The 19,805-nt window shown below is 45.9% G+C and overlaps 1 protein-coding gene across 1 annotated transcript; it reads left to right on the top strand.

The window, feature by feature from the left end:
- The first annotated feature begins 3,746 nt into the window (after nucleotides 1-3,746).
- Nucleotides 3,747-7,102, top strand: FEZF1 (FEZ family zinc finger 1). The gene is made up of 4 exons (XM_068164199.1): nucleotides 3,747-4,588; nucleotides 4,804-4,938; nucleotides 5,217-5,349; nucleotides 5,976-7,102. Exons 1-4 carry the CDS (start codon nucleotides 3,791-3,793, stop codon nucleotides 6,284-6,286), a joined length of 1,377 nt encoding a protein of 458 aa, XP_068020300.1. The 5' UTR covers nucleotides 3,747-3,790; the 3' UTR covers nucleotides 6,287-7,102.
- The last annotated feature ends 12,703 nt before the right edge of the window (nucleotides 7,103-19,805 follow it).

Here is a 19,805-nt window from a genome sequence, read left to right as displayed (position 1 = left end):
GAGCCTGTAAATCCCTCTGCCTCTCTGCCTGGAGTACGGTTGAGGGATATTTGCATCTCGGTAGATATATAACGTGGCTAAAAAGATGCAGTCCGAGAACAAGGCAAAGCTCGGGATAGGAAAAAGGAAAAAAAAAACAAACCATCATTTACTTAAGCAGGTCTGTCTATACCGCGGGCAACTCCATCACTAGCAAGGCTCCATCTCTTAGTCGGAACAGAATTACCTCCCCGGCAAAAAAATAACAATAATTAAAAAAATTACTGGTTTTGAATCGCTACTTAATAACCAGTCACGAACATGAATTTTCGTGTGCGACACAGAAATAAAAGGACGCATATCCATCAAGAAGCAACGAATAATAAAGCCCCTGGGTCTCCAAGAGTGTGTCTCAGTATCGAGGAGGCCGGTATAATTGTAATGCCAGACCCGTAATTGCTGCTTTGGGATATTTACCCTGCTCAAATGACACTACATATTTTACTTTCAAACACATGTCAAAAAGTCAATCCCAAAAAGACCAGTTAAGAGCAAGCTGTTAACATATTAAGTATATGGGATTGGAAGCCTCTAAAACCCACTCAACAATAATTCTCTTCTTCAGCACCAATCAAAAGGAAATTTGCCTAGATGGAATTAAATGTAAATTGCTCTGAAGGAGGAAACTCTCCACTGGCAGACAGAAAATAAGCGAGAAACACCAACACCCCGGGAAGTGACAGCCCAGGGCAGCTGTCCCGCAAGGCGCTAGGGGGGACACGGGTCTGGCCCCACTCCGGTCCCCACGCCCACACACCCTCCCGCCCTCCCGCACCCCCCACCCCGTCCAGTCCCCCCTCCCCTCGGTTTGGTGACAGCCGCAGAGACAGGGCTGGAGTTGCTGTGCGGGAAGCATCAGGTAAGAAATAGGCGTCTGTGGCAACCCGATCCGAGGCAGCAATTACGGTCCTGACGCCACGACCCGTCTGCCAGCGGCCCCCACTTCGGCCGAAAGAAAGAAAGGAGAAGGGCTGGAGCAGAGCATCGCGGCGGGGGACACGGCACGGATCAGGTCCTTCCTCCGCCCCACGCTTGTCCGCAAGGCTATGTCCTTCCAGGCACGCCCCCGGGGTAAGCCCCAGCTCCTGTCACCTGCCTGCGCTCCGGGGCACCGAGGGGACGGGCGGACACGGAGGTCTCAGGGCGGGCGGGGCGCATCCTCCGCAGCGAAGGATGCCGGGCGCTTGTGCCAGGGACCGGGGGTCATCTCTTCCGCTGTTTCCCGTAGCTCCCTGGTGCTCGCACGGCAGCTCTCGGCTGCGAACCTACTGTCTTGCAACAGCGACTGCCTTGTCCTCAAACGGGGTCTCTGTGACCCAGGGGGACATCGTCCCAGACACAGAGCCTAGGGGCAAGGATGTCTATGTCCCCCACCCCACCCTCCATCTCTACCTATTCGGGGCTCCAAACCCCTTCTCTCTGCTCTTAGTTCCCTGCAAGTGGGTTGTCCTGGGCCGAGGGGATCAGGAAGAGACATGGCCTTTTGCAGGCTCCCCGGCTGGTACCCGAATAGCGGGAGCCAAGCCTCCCTGCCTCACTGGAGTCTTCTCTCCACTAGTAAGACCCAGGACTTCCCTCCACTGGTGGTCACAGAGGGACCCTTGGCTGCTCCCAAGGATTTCCGTAGTGGCCTCTCAGTCTGGTGGAAGGAACAGGAGCTTGTTCTGTCAGGTGGTAGGACAGAGAGCTCTTCAGTCACCACTGTCCCTTTTTCTTTCCCTGACCCCCTCCTCGCTAAAGTACAAACTGGGGCGTTGGAGGTACCCATTCAGAATAAAGGCTGCTAGGTTTCACTTAAATATATTGGGAACTCATCTGTTTAGGTACATATATACCTATACATAGTCTGTGTGCTACATATTTCTTCGTGTATCCATATCGATCCTGTATTTTCCCCTGTTTGTGTTGAGCCTGTATATTTAAGGACAGACAAGTTATCCCTGCTGTATATGCATCTTACTATATCTCTAAATAGTGTTTCGTATTTAACAGGCACTCCCCCCTTCTACCTCCTTTTCCTTCTTTCCCCCAGACACAGGTTTTGATTCATCCTTTTGATCAGCAGCACTCGCAGGTTTTGGTCCGGGTGGTTCCTGCATCCCCATGCGTTGCTCTCACCGCCTGCTTGTCACAAGTTCCCTGCTCATTTGTTTACTGCGTTTTGCAAAAGCTCACATCCACCCGACCTTGTTCTTTAACGCAGTGAGCAGACCAGGAGCAGTCCCCAGGAGCAGAGCAGCCATCTCCCTCCTTCAAACACACACACACCCACGCACAAAAACAGCTTGGGCTGGAAAGTGGCAAGGAAAAAAAACAGCTTCTCCTCCAGCCGCTTCTTCTGCAGCACCTCGTTTGACAAATACCCTGACGCTTGCCCTTGAACTGGGTTTCACATTCCTATTTAGCACTTGGACAATGATTTTAGATGATGTCACTTAAAAAGCCAAACAAGAAAATTGATCTCGGATTTGCTTGGCCTCGAAAGCCTGGTTAAGCAGATTGCAAATAATAATAATAAAAAAGAGAGAGAGAGAGAGGAGGCAGAGGGGAGAGAGACAAGAAAGAGGAAGAGACACCTCCTTCCCTGGGCGGGGGAGGCGCGGGCGCCAATGAAAAGTAGCCGCTTGCTGGGGGGGAAAAAAACTTTTCCTGTTGACTGTTGGAAGCGAATTGAGCAATTATCTAGTTTACCTTCTCCTCTTGGAAGTTAACGATTGGCGAGATCTTGGCTGCGTTATTGACACAACACTTTCTATTGACAGAAATAAGTAGCGATTGTCCCGAGTCATCGGTGCGCCAAAGTAAACTGTGATGGGCTGGCATGAGTCCACTGGACTGAGAAGGCTGGTTCCGCCGGAGGAGGCTGTGGTGATAGTGGCTACAGCAATGCTGGTCTCCCTCTTTGCAGATCAGTAACAAGAAAAAGGACAGAGAGAAAGAGGTGAGGAAAAAAGAAAAGAAAAGAAAAGAAAAGAAAAGAAAAGAAAAGAAAAGAAAAGAAAAGAAAAGAAAAGAAAAGAAAAGAAAAGAAAAGAAAAGAAAAGAAAAGAAAAGAAAAGAAAAGAAAAGAAAAGAAAAGAAAAGAAAAGAAAAGAAAAGAAAAGAAAAGAAAAGAAAAGAAAAGAAAAGAAAAGAAAAGAAAAGAAAAGAAAAGAAAAGAAAAGAAAAGAAAAGAAAAAGAAAAGAAAAGAAGAGAAAAGAAAAGAGAAAAGGAAAGACAAGAAAAGGAAAGACAAGAAAAGGAAAGACAAGGAAAGGAAAGAAAAGGAAAGAAAAGAAAAGGAAAGGAAAGGAAAGGAAAGGAAAGGAAAGAAAAGAAAAGAAAAGAAAAGAAAAGAAAAGAAAAGAAAAGAAAAGAAAAGAAAAGAAAAGAAAAGAAAAGAAAAGAAAAGAAAAGAAAAGAAAAGAAAAGAAAAGAAAAGAAAAGAAAAGAAAAGAAAAGAAAAGAAAAAAGAAAAGAAAAGAAAAGAAAAGAAAAGAAAAGAAAAGAAAAGAAAAGAAAAGAAAAAAAAGAAAAGAAAAGAAAAGAAAAGAAAAGAAAAGAAAAGAAAAGAAAAGAAAAGAGAAAAAGATTTTAAAAAAAAAAAAAAAGGAAAAAAGGGGGGAAAAGAAAAAAAAAGGAAAAAAAAAAAGGAAAGGAAAAAAAAAAAAAGAAAGGAAAGGAAAAAAAAAAAAAAGAAAGGAAAAAAAAAAAAAAAAAAGAGGCGTCTACCAAAGCGGCTCAAACCGGGCTAACGAATGCAATCCAGCCATGGACAATAGTGGTCACCACACGGCGACCAAAATCCTAGCGACTTCTCCGGCCAGAGAAAGCCTGTCTTCCAGGAGCAACATGATCAGCACGCCCAAGCCCCTTGCCTTCTCCATTGAGCGCATCATGGCGCGGACGCCAGAGCCCCGCACCATCCCCGTCCCGCAGCTCCTCCACAGCTCTGTGGCCAAAGGCGACTCCAAGCACCCGCTGCATCTCAACTCCTCCATCCCCTGCATGATTCCCTTTGTCCCGGTGGCTTACGACCCTCTGCCCAAAACAGCGGTGGCCGGAGCGGAACCCAGGAAGGCTCATTCAGACTCTTCTTCCTCGCCCTCCTTTAGCTGCGGCGATCTCTTGAACTGTGCCCTGAGCTTGAAAGGAGATTTCCCCCGCGATGCCCTGCCCTTGCAGCAGTACAAACTGGTAAGACCCCGAGTGGTCAATCACTCCTCCTTCCACGCCATGGGAGCCCTGTGCTATTTCAACCGAGGCGACAGCCCCTGTCACCCGTCCTCCAGTGTCAACATCCATCCGGTGGCTTCTTATTTCCTCAGCTCTCCCTTACACCCTCAGCCCAAGGCTTACCTGGCGGAGCGGAACAAGCTGGTGCTGCCGGCCGTGGAAAAGTACCCGGCGGGGGTGGCCTTCAAGGACTTGTCACAGGTTCAGCTGCAGCATTACATGAAAGAAAGTGCTCAGATCCTCTCGGAAAAAATCGCCTACAAGAACTCGGAGTTCAGCCGCAGCTCCCCGAGCAGCAAGCCCAAAGTTTTCACGTGTGAAGTTTGTGGAAAGGCAAGTAGAGCCGCAGCCCGCCTCCCTCTCCTTGCTCCCCCAGGTTCCCCCGTCCATCTGTCCGCCGGGTGATCGGTCGCTTGCTTGCTTTTTTAAACGACGGCTTCACCGCGGCGCTATCACTTTCTAATCGCAATTCTTATTCTTTTTTTTTTTCTTTTAATTTATTTTATTTTGTGTGTGTGTGTATGTATATGTCTAATTTCACTCTCAAGGTATTTAACGCACATTATAACTTAACTCGTCATATGCCGGTGCACACCGGAGCCAGACCCTTTGTTTGCAAAGTTTGTGGGAAGGGTTTCAGACAGGCAAGCACGCTCTGCCGGCACAAGATCATCCACACCCAGGTGAGCCTTCATCTCTCCTTGTCCTTCGTCCACAGTTTTTGGGGAGCCCGGCGTTGTCCGTCGGCTTCGAGGCAGCGTCGCGGGGCGGGGAGCGGCTGAGCCGAAGCCGCAGGGGATTTGTTTTGCCCCAAGCGCGGTGGGGTACTGGAAGGGTGTCTCGCACCGGCAGCGGGGCGAGGCGACGGTGAGCCGTTAGCTAACACCCAGACCCTGAGCACCAGCACAGAAACTCCGCAAACCAACCAATGCGCCGCGACTCGGCGCTTGTTTCCCTACAGGAAAAGCCACACAAGTGTAACCAGTGCGGCAAAGCCTTTAACCGGAGCTCGACCCTGAACACGCACACGCGAATACACGCCGGCTACAAACCTTTTGTGTGTGAATTTTGTGGCAAAGGATTTCACCAGAAAGGTACCGGTCTCCAGTGTCCTCTCTCTTGGCCAGGGTCCCCGTAGGCGAGGTCAAGCGTTGGGACAATTTGCGACGGAGAGCGGGAGAGTTGACTTTTATTTAAGATTTCTGTTAACAGGGAATTAGGGGCAATTTTAAGTGTTGCTAGACCCGACACATTTCCTACAGCACGGCTCAGGGAAGCGGGTCAGGGATTCGTTTTCGGGGGAGCACAGCGCAGCCTTTCCACGGGCAGCGACCCTTTTCCGTGCATCGCAGTGTGCAGCTTCCTGCGCAGCTCGGGCTCGGCAAACGAACTTGTTGCCCTTTTACTCCTTCGAGTGCATCAGCTAAGTTAGTTTTTCATGCCCATATTTCTGGGAAGGCAAAAGACAGGCGATTTTTTTTTCCTGCGGTTGATGTGATTTTCTTTTATTCTGTCTGTCAAAGGAACAGCGTAGGGGAGGATGGGGAGAGAGCAGGTGTTTGCTAAGAGATTGGTGGGTCATTTTGGGCTAAAGTCGAGCTCTGGGGATGGAATAGGGTTTGAGCCTTCCCCCAGACCCCCCGCCCCCCCCCCCCTCCCCCTTTTTGCAGCATCTGGTTCTCAGCTCCATGTTCCTTTGCCCTTCTTGTCTCTTTTCCAGGCAATTATAAAAACCACAAGCTGACTCACAGCGGGGAGAAACAGTTCAAGTGCAATATCTGCAACAAGGCTTTCCACCAGGTGTACAACCTGACCTTCCATATGCACACCCACAACGACAAGAAGCCCTTCACCTGCCCCACCTGTGGCAAGGGCTTCTGCAGGAACTTTGACCTCAAGAAACACGTCCGCAAGCTGCACGACAGCGCCCTGGGACTGCCCCGGCCCCCGGCAGAGCTGGAGAGTCCCGACCAGCTGCCCTTGCCTGGGCCGCCGCCGCCGCAGGGCCCGCCGCCGCCGCTCCAGCCGTGAGACCCGGGGCCAGCTCCCGCGGTCCGCCTCTTTGCATGCACCTGTTAAACGGTTTTGTGTATTATGCTCTATATCGCCATTGACGTTTATGGGACTGGCTGTTTTATAATTTTTAAAAATTTGTTTTCTAAAGACTTTTCTTTTGTTGTTGTTGTTGTTGTTTCTGTCGTTGCATCTCAGGTGGAGAGATGGTTAAAAAAAAAAAAATAGTGTCAAGCCAATTTCTGCTGTATTTATTTGGGATCTGTATTACCCGAGCTGGGAATGCTGCACCACTTTAATTATTTCGATGTATATATGTTTCCATTGTGTTGATTCTACCTTCCCTGCCTCCACTGCCTTCTGGTCATCCCCCTCCCGCCCTTTTTGGTTTCCTCCTCTCCCCTTGAATATGCTATCTATATGGACAGAGATCATTCACTATGTATGGGTTTGAAATTTCGGTTTGATTCTTGCACGTGAAAAAGAAAAAAAAAAACCAGAAAGAAAAGAAAAGAAAGAAAGAATTCGTTGACCTGGTGGCAATAAATATTTGAACACGCGTGGCAGCGGCGGAGGGAGCTGGAGGTGCCGGCCCGGGGACGGCTTCTCGGCCGGCAGGGGAGCGCGTCGCTGGTACCGACAGCAAACCTCTCTTCCTTCCTTGCCAAAACACTGAAACAACCGCTAAAGACTTTAATTAAGAGGGGTAATTAGTTCGGATTGATCAAAGACGGGTTGTTATGTTATTAGCTGCTCGGCAGACTTTGCCAAGCCGAGCTTTGAAAGCGGAGCCCGCTCGTCGGTGGGCGCATTGAGCAGCTGCGGGAGGGGCGAGCCAGGTTTCTAACGCTCCCGGGAGTGACTGAAACAGCCATAGGAAACGGGTGCTTCGCCCTCGGGAGGTGCAGGCGTCCCCCCTCACTTTCCGCTGCCCGCGCAGGGCCGCGCCCGCCGTCTCGGGTTCGGGGGTCCGAACAAGGTAGAGGGATCACGGGAGGTCCAGACTATGCTTCTCTCCGGGGCTGGGCCTGCGGGCGGCGCCGGAGGGGTGCGGGAAGAAACGCGGGGCGTTCCGTTCTCGGGCGACCTGAAGACCCTGTCTGCGGGACCGCTTCGGAGCGGAGCCCTCGCAAACAACAGATTTGGTCCCGTGGAACATCCGTGCTCCCGCCCGGGTTTTGCAGCACCAGGAGCCTCCTCAGGATTTTATCTGTATGGGAAGGATCGAGACGCGATGGTTATATCGTGCCTAAAGCGTTACGTCCAGGAGAGGGATATCCTTTTGCAGGAGCCGCTCCCGCCCCCTTCCCGGGCTGCCCCTCTCAGGGGTGTTGCAAGAGGCAGGTCTGGCTCTAACGCTTAGGCTGGGGGCACTCGTGCGGCTTTGGAAGTGGCTGGGCGGGGAAGCCAGTCTTTCCCCTTTCATCCGCCTCGGGTTACTGAAGCAATTCCGTGAACGGACTGCTCTGCCCTCAAAAAGCAAAGCAACAGGTCGGGTCGGCAGCTCCCACGGCACCCGGACAGGACTCAGCTTCAGAGAAAGAGCAGACTGGAGACTGGGTGGCGATTTGGGTGGAAGGTCTTCAGCGTAGATCCCTGACACACGTTACATAGGAAAAGGCATGGGGGGGTCCTCATGTAGTGGAGCTCCGTTTTGGAGACCCTGGGGGAACGAGGAGTCGCTCCCCACATTCCCATGCTGGTTTGGGGTGGCAGGGGCAGGAGTGTGTGGCCGAGGTGGTGGGATGTGTGAGGTGAGTGGCTGAAGTGACCCCTGGTAAACCGGGAGGCAGGCTAGAAAGAGGCAGAGAGGGAGAAGGTCCTGCAGTGAGGTGGGGCCAGACTGGGGTTCCCCTGAGGATCCATGCCTATGGTCACATTGCCTCTATCGCTGCCCAGCTCCAGAGGCCAGGAGAAGGTTATCCAGGCTTCAACGGTGATAAATTCCTCCCCAAACAAGTGACTGCAGTGCATAGTTAGTTTTTCTTCTTTACTAGCTTGCAAAAGATAAACTCTTCTGCAGTGTGTAGGGAAAGGTAAGGTGTGCCAGGGTTCCACTGAAATTATGTGGGTGTACTATTTCTGTGAGCCTCTGCTTGAGGGAAACAAATCAAAGCAGCAGTCCAACTTACTTTTCTTACCGTTCAGCAAGTGCACTAGTACAAGATAGTACGACTTCCTTGGCAAGGTGCTAAGTATCTTCATTTTAGAACTCTTTTGAACCTGTTCAAAACTATTCAAGCACTGAAGGTATACTGAAACAGTCACGAAAGTATGTCATGCTGAAAGGGTATGAATGTAAATATATGATGAAAGGAGAATCTAATCTTGCGATGAACATATGACATCAGTTCCAAATCAGACATATATAGGAGGCTTGAAGACATTACAGAAGATTGTGTCCTGTGGTTACCCAGTGCAGTGGGTTGAAATTAGCCCCCAACATAAAATTGTCTGGTTGGAAAGCAAATGAGGCTGTATTTACCAGCGAAACTACAATCTAAATATGAAATGCAATGAATATGTACAAAATATACAATACTTATAATTTATAGACAACACAGGAACCCCCCTGGACAAACGGGGGGGCTATCGATAGCTTCCCCTTCCCTGCTCCCTTCCCCCTCTGTACACGGGATAAGAGAAGAAAGGAGAAAAGCCACAACAAAGCAATGCAGCCAAGGATTGCAAAGCCAGCAGAAGCCAGAGCTAGTATCTACTAGAGTGGAGGAAGCAAAAAGAGAGAAAGTTAGTTTACCAAACTATGTTAGTTATCTGACCAATGGGATTATTTAGAACTTTTCATTATTTTCCTTTTTACATCCAATAGCAATCTATTTACATAAATACTACTTTCTGTTCAAGATCTGTGGAAAAATTTCAGCCTAAAACTACCACACCCAGATGCCTGGTAATTCTTTGCTCTACCTTGTTTCTCCAGACTGTTTGCTAAATGCTGGGACAGCTGAGGGCTCAGGCTTCCCCAGGAAGCAGCAGTTAATTTCTTTTGTATAGTTAGAGAGGGAGAGAGAATATCTGAGGTTGCTTGATTGTAGACCATTTGCAGTTTTATAAATGGTAATCAGTATTTTGCCTTTACTTCTGTAAAAAAAAAACAACAACCCACTGCATAACCCATGTTCTTCCATGACTTCCTGATGAGAAATCCTATTTTGCAAAGGAACTTGCATGCAGGAGTGACTGTGTTTTGAAATGGAGTGGTAATGAGGCACTTTAGTTTTATTCCAAGGTGAAGTAGAGAGAGTCAGTGATGGGCATGAATAAGTGTTCCTCCTTCCTAGATTTCTTGAGGTAAACATTACAGACATAGAACTTCACAAGGAGATAAAGACAGCTCATTTGTTATTTCTCTCTATAAAAATCCATGTTTGTGTCAAAGGCTGGGATTAATACATGCCTTGGATAGTCTCAGCAGCATTACCTTTCATTTCCTGTCTTTCAAGATTAATCTCAGGTTAAGTGAGTTCCTAGTTGATAGTCAGAGGCAATTCAAAGCTGATGAAATCATCACGAGAGACAAAAGCTATAATTTTGTATATATCCAAAGCTTAGAGCTATTAACAGCTCTCCTTACCATAGACAAGATTAATACTTTTTATCTTTTTCTTTTTAAAAAAAAAAATAATTATTTGATTTTTCCATAATTTTAATGGAGTCATCTGAACCTATAGGAAAGGTTATACATTTTGGTTCTTGCACGCCAGTCAGCATCTTTGCCATCATATCCGTTTCCTGGTCAGCCTCCGTCTACCAGTCCCTCCTCCACGCTGGAAGTAAAAGGCATTTATGTCTCTGGGTCTGCTAAAACAGAGCTGTAGAGTTGAGTGTTAGCATCCTGAGAACAGTGTAGCCCACCCCTCATAAATCCCAAAAGCTAAATTTTAGTGCCTATGGAACTCTGGAAGAAAGAGCTCTTGTAAAGGAGAGGCTGTTGCCCTCTACCCCTGTCTCTGCCCGGGATTGCTGAGATGAGACTGAACTTCCGTGCTCATCATATGCTACAGCTAATTTAAAATGTCAGTGCTGAAAGTCCCCTATATCTGAAAGAGCTACCAGAATTATCATAGCTGTCATGTGTGGCTGCAGAAATAAAATAGAGCAATAGCCAGATCATCTGACAGCATCAGATACAAAGTTCTTTCTGAAGCTGAAATGGCATTAGTTTGGTTTCACTATAGCTTTATTGGTGATCAAACACTCCTTAATAACAACAAAAAAACCCACAATACAACAAAACAGCAGCAACAAAACAACCAAAAACCCCACAACCCCTCCCCAAAGAAGAAAAAAACACAAACAAGAAAACCCCAAGAAAAACTGCAAAAGCCAGCAACAACAGGAACAAAAAAAAGAGACAGATATTAGTAATGGCCTTTCAGATTGTAGTGGTGGTTTTTATTATTATTAAGTTTTATTTTCTTGTTGGTTTGGGTTTTTTTGGTTGGTTGTTCCCCTTCCCCCCTCTTCTCTTTTGTGTTGTCTTTGTCTTTTAAGAAAAACCCGTGCATGTCCAAATGTAAACTAAGCATAAAACTTTACAAAAGCTACCCAAAATCATGCTCTTGTTCACAGGTAATTAAATAGAAATCCATCATATCTCAAGGTCCAAAATGGATCTTGGACAAAACTTAGTCAAGGGAGCATTTTGTTTTTAAAATGTCCTTTTATTTCTTTGCTACCACAGTGGTGAATACAGAGGGACTAAACAAAGTATCAAAATTCATCTGGAGGCAGCTCAAGTGAAGGCATGTGGGTCACAGCTTAGCATCAGAACAATTTAATTGGTCAGTGCTTGAAAGCTGGGAATTAGAAAGCTTCTACTCTCCATCTCCTGTACTGCACTTAGAATGGGTCACTCACCATTTTGTTTGGAGCTTGGTAAAGAAAACAGGGACCTGATTTGCACCTGGCATTTCAACATGCTAATACGAAATTACTATAACTCTGTAGGTATGTAAATCCTTCTACTCACTGATTATTTGGCTACTGGTTTGCTCAGGTACCAGCCTTACACAGGGAGAACTGTGTTGTGTCCTGCTGGCAACTGTAGTAGTAACAATTCAGTACTAACTCTCACCTCTCCTGTAAGAACAGTGGTAGCTTTAGTTCCTCTAAGTGCAGTGCTACCTCTGGCACCATTCCATGCTGAGTCTTCCGTCTCCTGGTCTGAAGCTGCAGGCTGGATTGTTTTAGATGACCACTTAGCGCCTGCACAGTACACCGCACCCCCCTGCAACAGCTGGTTGGACTTGCTATTAGACCTGTGAATTTGCAGAAAGCCCTTGTTTTGCTTCAATAATCTACAATTCTTGAAATAATACAAAACTTCTCATTTTAAAACCTCTGGTGGTATTGCAAAGTATGAGCAGCATCTGTCTTTGGTCCTCACTTGAAGCTTTCATGTAAGTTCCTTAAGTGACTGCCCTGTTCAGTCACTCTGTTGTTATTGAATCCTTGCATACATGATTAGGCACAGTATTAAATCCAATAACCATGCTTGTGGAAATACAAACCCTCCTCCTTTTCTGCCTTTGAGATATCTAATATTTCATCATCATTGTTAAATTATGTCTAAGAAACCATCTTGAGATGCCAATCAATTAAAATGAGCAGAGAATATGTTTTCCTAATTATTATTTCTAATGAGTACACAAAAAATTAATGCATAATAAGTTTTATTTTTGGGTGGAAACTGAAAGAGTGATACTTTGCAAATATAAGCACAAGCAGCTTATCCACAAATGCACAGGTAGGTTAAATGTTTGTTTTGGGACTATAAAATGGGACTATAAAATGGGACTATAAGATTCAGTTGCAGAGTGACAGAGCATGTAAGAGAAACCTTCATTCAGGGTACTTTAGCTCAGTGGGATTAAATACAACTGATAACACAAACCAAACCTTTTCAGATAATTTCTAAAACACTATTAACCTCTTGATATTACCATAGAATCATAGTATTGGTCAGGGTTGGAAGGGACCACAAGGATCATCTAGTTCCAAACCCCCTGCCATGGGCAGGGACACCCCACACCAGATCAGGCTGGCCAGAGCCTCATCCAGCCTGGGCTCATCCAGCTGTCCCCTCCAGGGACGGGGCCTCAACCACCTCCCTGGACAACCCATTCCAGGGCTTCACCACTCTCATGGTGAAGAACTTCCTCCTCACCTCCAGCCTGAATCTCCCCACCTCCAGCTTCATTCCATTCCCCCTAGTCCTATCACTGCCTGATAGCCTGAGAAGTCCTTCCCCAGCCTTCCTGTAGGCCCCCTTCAGATACTGGAAGGCCACAATTATGTCACCTCCGAGCCTTCTCTTCTGTAGACTGAACAGCCCCAACTCCCTCAGTCTGTCCTCATAGGAGAGGTGCTCCAGCCCTCTGATCATTCTCGTGGCCCTTCTCTGGACACGTTCCAGTACCTCCATATCCCTCTTGTAATAGGGGCTCCAGGACTGGATGCAGTACTCCAGGTGGGGTCTCATGAGAGCTGAGTAGAGGGGGAGGATCACCTCCCTTGACCTGCTGGCCACACTTCTCTTGATGCAACCCAGGATCTGATTGGCTTTCTGGGCTGCAAGTGCACACTGAAGCTCATGTTGAGCTTCTCGTCCACCAGCACCCCAATGAAACATCTGAAGAGTTTATACCTCCACATAAAAAAACCCTGCCTCAACCAGATTCAAAAGAAGTAACATCGAACGAGAACTTTCTAAATGACAGTAATGAAAAACCCTTGGAAGAAAAATAAGTTCAGATGAATATTTTTTCCAAACAAGAAAAAAATTGTAAAAGTGTTTTCTGCTGAAGAAGTTATCTGAACCAAGAAGGGATGGGACGTGGCACTTGGTGCCATGGTTTAGTCATGAGGTCTGTGGTGACAGGTTGGACTTGATGATCTTTGAGGTCTCTTCCAACCTTGGTGATTCTGTGATTCTGTGATTGTCAGGAAAAGCACTGTTTAGCTTTAGCTAGAAAATACTTTGTTTCTTTTCCTATGCTTACCAGAAAATAAAAAAGAAATGGCAGTATTATTTTTTAACCTACTATATTTTAAAGGAACAACAGGCTGGCTCTTCAAATAAACAATAAAACATTATATGAGGATCACAGGAAATATTTTTTTTTCTTTTATATTTGCCAGCAAATAAATACATTAATCTACATATCATAAATAAAAAGATACCTAACCCCCACACACACTTTGAGATACTTTAACTGAATACTAAAAGCTGAAGGCCAGCTCTTGCTTGTATCCAGTAATGCTTTTGCATGCTGGGAACTTGGGAAGCGCAGGAGACACAGATAAATTAATTTGGATGACATTATTCAATTTATAGGAACAGACAGTTTGAAAAGCCACGGTAGAACTGGCTTGAATAGTTAGGTAATGACCACAACAAATTCATAATTACTTTTGTGGGCAACCCGTAATTATTATTGTTTCACATGATAAAGTCACGGACTGTTTTGATTCGCTAGTCCTAAGAAGCAGAGACACCCTTCCCTACAAACAGTGTTTCTTCTGTTCTTGTGGAGCATGCTGGCTCTCTGGGTATATTCTTCTCACATACCTTTAGAAATGCAGTGTACAATTACCTTAAAAAAAAGTAATAAATTAAATTACATAGGGATTATATCTACAGCAGAGACTGAGCTACCCTAAAATGGATCTGCTACAGGACAGGCAGCTGAGTCCCCAGCCATGCAAAACTTCTTGAAGAAGAAGTCAGCAATTGTTAATTTAGAACAATTCCTTCCCTGATACTGAGTGTTGGTGTACACAAGACTGGCTTGTAGTGGAAGTTACAGTGGGCAGAGAGCTACTTTACGCAAGCAAGGGAGTACATCACTGCCGAGTTGCATTTTCTATATTTAACTTACATCTGTCTCTGCACTAATTACAAAGGGTGCTACTTTCTAAGACTTTTATTTTTTTTCTATAGAAGTTTCTTTTGCCTAATCAGCATTTATAACTCTCTGCAGACGTTTACAAGTAGATTTTGATGGAATATTAGTATAATAACTTGTTGCATTGGGAAGAATTTGCTTGAAACCAGAGATAACCAGATTAAGGGTACGGAAGCATCTGTCTGAGGAAGTCATGCTCACGTTCAAACACCCCTTCTGCTTCACAGGCATCCGAGCTCTTCAGTGGTGTCTGTCCCGAGTTAGAGAGTCAGTGTGTCTATTTTGGTCTTTCTTGCTTTCTTCGGACTGCTACTCCAGATGGCGGCCAGTCAGTAGTGGTGTGCCCCAGGGATCAGTGCTGGGCCCCATGCTCTTTAACATCTTTATTGATGATCTGGATGAGGGCATTGAGTCCATCATCAGTAAATTTGCAGATGACACCAAGCTGGGGCAGGAGTTGATCTGCTGGAGAGTAGAGAGGCTTTGCAGAGGGACCTCGACAGGCTGGACAGATGGGCAGAATCTAACGGCATGACATTTAACACATCCAAGTGCCGGGTTCTGTACATTGGCCACAACAACCCCATGCAGTGCTACAGGCTGGGGTCAGAGTGGCTGGAGAGCAGCCAAGCAGAGAGGGACCTAGGGGTACTGGTTGATGGTAGGCAGAACATCAGCCTGCAGTATGCCCAGGCAAGAGGGCCAATGGCATCCTGGCCTGCATCAAGAACAGTGTCGCCAGCAGGAACAGGGAGGTCATTCTGCCCCTGTACACTGCACTGGTTAGGCCACACCTCGAGTCCTATGTCCAGGTCTGGGCCCCTCAGTTTAGGAAGGATATTGACTTGCTGGAGCGTGTCCAGAGAAGGGCAACAAAGTTGGTGAGGGGTCTGGAGCACAAGCCCTATGAGGAGAGACTGAGGGAGCTGGGGTTGCTTAGCCTGGAGAAGAGGAGACTCAGGAGTGACTTTATTGCTCTCTATAACTACCTTAAGGGAGGCTGTAGGCAGGCAGAGGTTGGTCTCTTCTCCCAGGCAATCAGCATCAGAACAAGAACACATGATCTCAGGCTGTGCCAGGGGAGGTTTAGGCTGGAGGTTAGGAGGAAGTTTTACACAGAGAGAGTGATTGCCCATTGGAATGGGCTGCCCGGGGAGGTGGTGGAGTCACCAACACTGGAGGTGTTCAGGAGGAGACTTGATAAGCACCAACTTATAAAGTGTCCCACACTTTTGTAGAAGGTTTAGATATCCCTTCCTCATATTAATCAAATGGTTGCAACCACCACGTGGAGGAATTAGGTTATGAATAATTTATCTAATGGATTTAAAATTTTTTTATAGTTAAGTTCAGTTCAGAACAATCTTGTTCGAGACATCAAACCAGCTTGTCTACTTTGGGCAATGCTTACATCAAAACCTTGAGCATCTTAACAGGAAGCAAGTGAACATAAACATCTATGTTTTCTGCATCGTCAGTGGAGGAATAGAATAGAATAGAATAGAATAGAATAGAATAGACCAGGTTGGAAGAGACCTTCAAGATCATCATGTCCAACCTATCATCCAACACCACCTAATCAACTAAACCATGCAACCAAGCACTCCATCAAGTCTCCTCCTGAACACCTCCAATGATGGTGACTCCACCACCTCCTCAGGCAGCCCATTCCAGTGGGCAATCACTCTCTCTGTGTAGAACTTCTTCCTAACCTCCAGCCTAAACCTCCCCTGGCACAGCCTGAGACTGTGTCTTCTTGTTCTGGTACTGGCTGCCTGGGAGAAGAGACCAACATCCGCCTGTCTACAACCTCCCTTCAGGTAGTTGTAGACAGCAAGAAGGTCAGCCCTGAGTCTCCTCTTCTCCAGGCTAAGCAACCCCAGCTCCCTCAGTCTCTCCTCATAGGGCTTGTGCTCCAAACCCCTCACCAACTTTGTTGCCCTTCTCTGGACACGTTCCAGCAAGTCAACATCCTTCCTAAACTGAGCGGCCCAGAACTGGACACAGGACTCAAGGTGTGGCCTAACCAGTGCAGTGTACATGGGCAGAATGACCTCCCTGCTCCTGCTGGCCACACTCTTCCTGATGCAAGCCAGGATGCCATTGGCCCTCTTGGCTGCCTGGGCATACTGCAGGCTCATGTTCAGCCTACCATCGACCAGTAGTTCACAGTTCTTCTCACAGATATCCAAAGCAATTCAGTTTCCACAGTAGCTCTCTTCTCTATTATTACTTCTGGGAGAACAAAAGAAAGTCCCAGGTAATGGTGCTCATGAGCATTTTTTAGGTAATGATTTGAAGGTGAATCTGCTTATTCACACAGCCAGATGATGGGGAGCTGCACCCTGCTTTGCCAGGCTGACACATAAAGCCAACACCTGCATCCTAGGAGACCATCTAAATCCTCAGGCCGTGGAACATGCTGAGTGAAAGCACCCTCCAAGCCTTCTAGTTCACTTTGCATCCAACATGAAAACATTGATGGGGACAGTAGGACAGCCAACAAAAGGAACTCTTTTTCGTGCCCTCCTGGGTCAGGCTTTCATAGGGGACAAAGGTGCTGCGCTAAGTGCCCTGCAGCACAAGTGCTGTTTTCAAGCAGCCTTGGAAGCAGGGAAGAAATCCCAGTCCTGCTGCCTCACCAGCGTGTGCTGTAACTACTGGCTGCTCTATGTCTTGCTCTTTGGCTGTGTGGTGGCTCTGTTTAAAGAAGAGAGATGAAAAATGTTCTCATGTAAGATACTGTGTGGTTTACTTCTTTTCAATGTTGCCCTTCTTGTGTTGTGGAGATTAAGGAGTTTTTCATGCTGGATGAGCTGAATTCTGCACCTGGTAAATTTTAAGAAACTTTAGGCTCCCATCAGTGGAAGCTGGAATCACTCTTTCTGGAGTCCATGGCTGTGCCTGTATTCAACCACAAAGACTTTACAGCCTAACAAAGTGCCTGTGTAGTTTGGATATATCTGCTGCAGGTAATGTCAAAGGAGTTTCTGTTTCTAGTAGCTAGCTTAGCTGAGGGAACAGAAAAGCTCTGGATTCTTTAGTGAAGAAAAACTCATAGGACACTTCTCCTGCCTCTTTAAGAAGTATCTGAAATTGAATTCGAATTTACTGAATTGTTCAAACTTTGCAACTCTTTGGAATAATCAGGAAACCTGTCCTAGCTTTTGATAAAGGCTCTTGCTTAGAGGGGGATTCCTTTCGGGTATCTGTGCATTTCCAACAAAAACAGTATTTGAAAATGGAGAATGAGTATATTTACCTAGCAAAGGATAGCACAAGCAAATCTCTCTATGTAAACCTCCATATATTTCCCACTCACATATAATATGGGTTGTATGAAGTCACACAGAAGGGAATGCTTCTTGCTTTATTTGGGAAACATTTGCAACAAGTGCAGACAACCTTCTTGATACTTGGGCTCCTAGCAACCTCTTTAAATGTTTGAGAGCCATCATACCCATACCTTATATCTGTGAAATGAAGAGGAGAGAAACTGCTAGGAGTCTCACAGTATTCTCAAGACTTCTGGGACTGGATCACATGGGAAGCTGAGATCTATCTGACCTATGGTCAGATAAAACAATTCACTTGGCTAGGGAATTTTTCTGTGCTATCAGGAATCTAAGAAAAAAAGTAAAATGTAGTTTATGGTAGAATAGAATAGAATAGAATAGAATAGAATAGAATAGAATAGAATAGAATAGAATAGAATAGAATAGAATAGAATAGACCAGGTTGGAAGAGACCTTCAAGATCATCGCGTCCAACCCATCAACCAATCCAACCCACCTAAACAACTAAACCATGGCACCAAGCACCCCATCAAGTCTCCTCCTGAACACCTCCAATGATGGTGACTCCACCACCTCCCCGGGCAGCCCATTCCAATGGGCAATCACTCCCTCTGTATAGAACTTCTTCCTAACCTCCAGCCTAAACCTCCCCTGGTGCAGCCTGAGACTGTGTCTTCTTGTTCTGATGCTGGCTGCCTGGGAGAAGAGACCAACATCTGCCTGTCTACAACCTCCCTTCAGGTAGTTGTAGAGAGCAATAAGGTCACCCCTGAGTCTCCTCTTCTCCAGGCTAAGCAGCCCCAGCTCCCTCAGTCTCTCCTCATAGGGCTTGTGTTCCAAACCCCTCACCAACTTTGTTGCTCTTCTCTGGACTCGTTCCAGCAAGTCAACATCCTTCCTAAACTGAGGGGCCCAGAACTGGACACAGGACTCGAGGTGTGGCCTAACCAGTGCAGTGTACAGGGGCAGAATGACCTCCCTGTTCCTGCTGGCCACACTGTTCTTGATGCAGGCCAGGATGCCATTGGCCCTCTTGGCTGCCTGGGCATACTGCAGGCTGATGTTCAGCCTACCATCGACCAGTACCCATTTTCCATTTCTATAGGGCTTTCCCATATGTCAGAAACATCATATCATAATTGAGTTTTACTCTGTAATTGTTTTTTTTAAATCTGGTGATATACCATAGTATTCTGCTTTCTTGTAAAAGGGACTTCTTCAGTATGAACACCAGAAAATCTTTACCATGCTAAGACAGCTGTTCTAATCCACTTCTCAAGTTTTATGTAATACTGAAAAGTACACTGGAATTTTTAACAAAATAACTTATTCTCTTAAGTTCTTAGACAGAAGTTTCTCAGAATTCAGATTCTGCCACCAGCTGCAGTAGAATAGAATAGAATAGAATAGAATAGAATAGAATAGAATAGAATAGAATAGAATAGCACTAACCAGGTTAGAAGAGACTGGAGCAAGATATGGATATTTGAGAGAGATGGATATTTGAGAGATGATAATATGGATATGCTGAAATATTATCCCCTTTGATTTCTAATTGATTCGTGAAGATATTATGTTAAAATCCAAATATAAGCATTCTGAAGATGTATAAAGAGAATGATGGAAGTGTATCCACCATGTAAATACTATGTCTGTAAAAATGTTTGGGCATCAACAGCGGTGGGTAAGGCACACAATATTTTCCACCCCCAGAATGTTACCATGCTTTAGTCCATTTCAAAATGTGCTGGTGAAAAATATTTATAGCTAATTCTGCAATTTAGGAACCTGAGCTCTTCAATCTGGGCAGTGTCATGCCACTGCAGATGTATGCCATGCAGTCAGCCTTACACTCACAGTGGTGTACTGCTACTAATTGCAACACTTCTAGTTCAGAATAAAGTAGCAGCTTCTCAGTGAGATTTAAACACACTAAGGCAAAATTTAAATTAATCAAGCAGAAAACCAAAATGAAACACCTATCTGTTGCTTTTGTAGCTCATTAGCTATTAACAGTGAGAGCACTGTAAATGGATTGATAATTTTCTTGTGATAAGTTGTGTAGGCTATTATCCAGTAAAAAGGGGGCAGGTTTCAGACATGACTTGATGGCTTAGGGAGCCAGTTCAGGTCTTCTTTGACCTTTCTGAGGATAGATCTCTTGATATTCAGGGTTTTTGATGGGCACAGTCAAGACTGAGCTCTCATGGGCTCCTTCTGAGGGATTACCATGTCTGTTTGCTTTGCTTCTTTGTTTTCTCAAGTCAGGAGATTTTCCTGATCTTCGGTATAAGAAAAGATTCAAGGGTT

This window comes from Melanerpes formicivorus, unplaced genomic scaffold (assembly GCF_026170545.1).
Source record: "Melanerpes formicivorus ecotype bairdi unplaced genomic scaffold, bMelFor1.0.p_v2 SCAF_3, whole genome shotgun sequence".
In the NCBI taxonomy this organism is placed as follows: domain Eukaryota; kingdom Metazoa; phylum Chordata; class Aves; order Piciformes; family Picidae; genus Melanerpes; species Melanerpes formicivorus.
Note: the sequence above shows the minus strand (reverse complement) of the source record. Positions and strands in the feature narration are given on the sequence as shown.

What these genes read in the sequence shown, in the direction of transcription:
- FEZF1 (XM_068164199.1), top strand. Translation starts at nt 3,791, where the DNA reads ATGGACAATAGTGGTCACCACACGGCGACCAAAATCCTAGCGACTTCT. An exon ending in CGTGTGAAGTTTGTGGAAAG is followed by an intron (nt 4,589 to 4,803) that starts GCAAGTAGAGCC and finishes TTCACTCTCAAG; the next exon opens with GTATTTAACGCACATTATAA. An exon ending in ACAAGATCATCCACACCCAG is followed by an intron (nt 4,939 to 5,216) that starts GTGAGCCTTCAT and finishes GTTTCCCTACAG; the next exon opens with GAAAAGCCACACAAGTGTAA.